The sequence below is a fragment of the Cyprinodon variegatus genome, unplaced genomic scaffold, assembly GCF_000732505.1.
Source record: "Cyprinodon variegatus isolate N-32 unplaced genomic scaffold, C_variegatus-1.0 Scaffold344, whole genome shotgun sequence".
Lineage (NCBI taxonomy): Eukaryota > Metazoa > Chordata > Actinopteri > Cyprinodontiformes > Cyprinodontidae > Cyprinodon > Cyprinodon variegatus.
The window spans coordinates 761,648-762,552 of NW_015150797.1; the positions used below are offsets into that span (position 1 = coordinate 761,648).

Here is a 905-nt window from a genome sequence, read left to right on the forward strand (position 1 = left end):
TGCTGTTCTTGCCCGTTCTCGTCTAATTCTAAAGATTGGTTCTTGCTCCTAGTCTTGGAAGGTCCGTTCCTGGTTTTAGCCTCAGAGGGTTGGGTAACAGATAACAGAAAACTTATCTAAAAATTATCTAGATTTATTATAACATCCCAGTCTTTGATGAAATCAAAACAAAGTCAAACTAGGTCTTGGTATATGTTTATGTTGTGTCAAACTTTAAATGTTCCGTTTCTAATTCTTTGGTCAGGTTTCTCATTCCTCCATGAGTGAAGAAATGGTTCCCTGAGGGCTGAACGTCTCAATGGTTCTCTGAAACAGAGAAAGCAGACATGTTAACTGAACAACGCATGCAGACGATGCAGAAAAACAGAGCTGAGAGTCAGAGGTGGCCTCACCTCCATCCGTATCACATGCTCCTCTCTAGATTTGGTGAAGAAATGTTTGTAGAGTTTGTATTTCGCAGCCAGCCTGCACAACAAATGTTTACAGATTCAGAATTATGTTCAACACTTCAATCATATACCCCAATGGCCCAAAACCCATTTAAACCAGGAAACAATTGGCTTTTGATGGTATAACCAGACAAGCCGCTGCCAGCGACGGTTTAGATCAGATGTTTTAGCCAATGGGAAGGGAGCCAAATTCCGATTGTTAGCAGGTCTAACTATATTTGAAAAATACTTTTTAACCTGCTACTTTCAGTGGGAAACGCTTTAAAGAAGTCATTGCCTGGAAATTTGAATGTTGCGCTTCAGCCAGGGGCAGATTTAGTAAATGTGGGGCCCTAGGCAGGGGGCCCTCTGAATTGAGAAGGCAACACATAAAAAAGACCCATTACAGAGTTGGATAAATGTTAATAGAATAGACATCCATTATCTGTTCTAGGTTGTGTCCCTCTCTTCTTGTCC

General features: G+C 41.1%; 1 protein-coding gene across 2 annotated transcripts in view; it reads right to left on the bottom strand.

Annotated features, from left to right (window-relative positions):
• Positions 1-151: 151 nt before the first annotated feature.
• Positions 152-905, bottom strand: part of LOC107091584 (chromosome unknown open reading frame, human C10orf107) — a 10,839-nt gene continuing 10,085 nt past the window's right edge. For both annotated transcript variants that reach the window (XM_015385589.1, XM_015385588.1), the window contains exons 5-6: positions 393-465; positions 152-306 (exon numbers count right to left, since the gene is read on the bottom strand). In XM_015385589.1, coding sequence (XP_015241075.1) covers positions 250-306; positions 393-465 — 130 coding nt within the window. In that variant the 3' untranslated portion in view covers positions 152-249. The remainder of the gene's footprint in view (positions 307-392; positions 466-905) is intronic.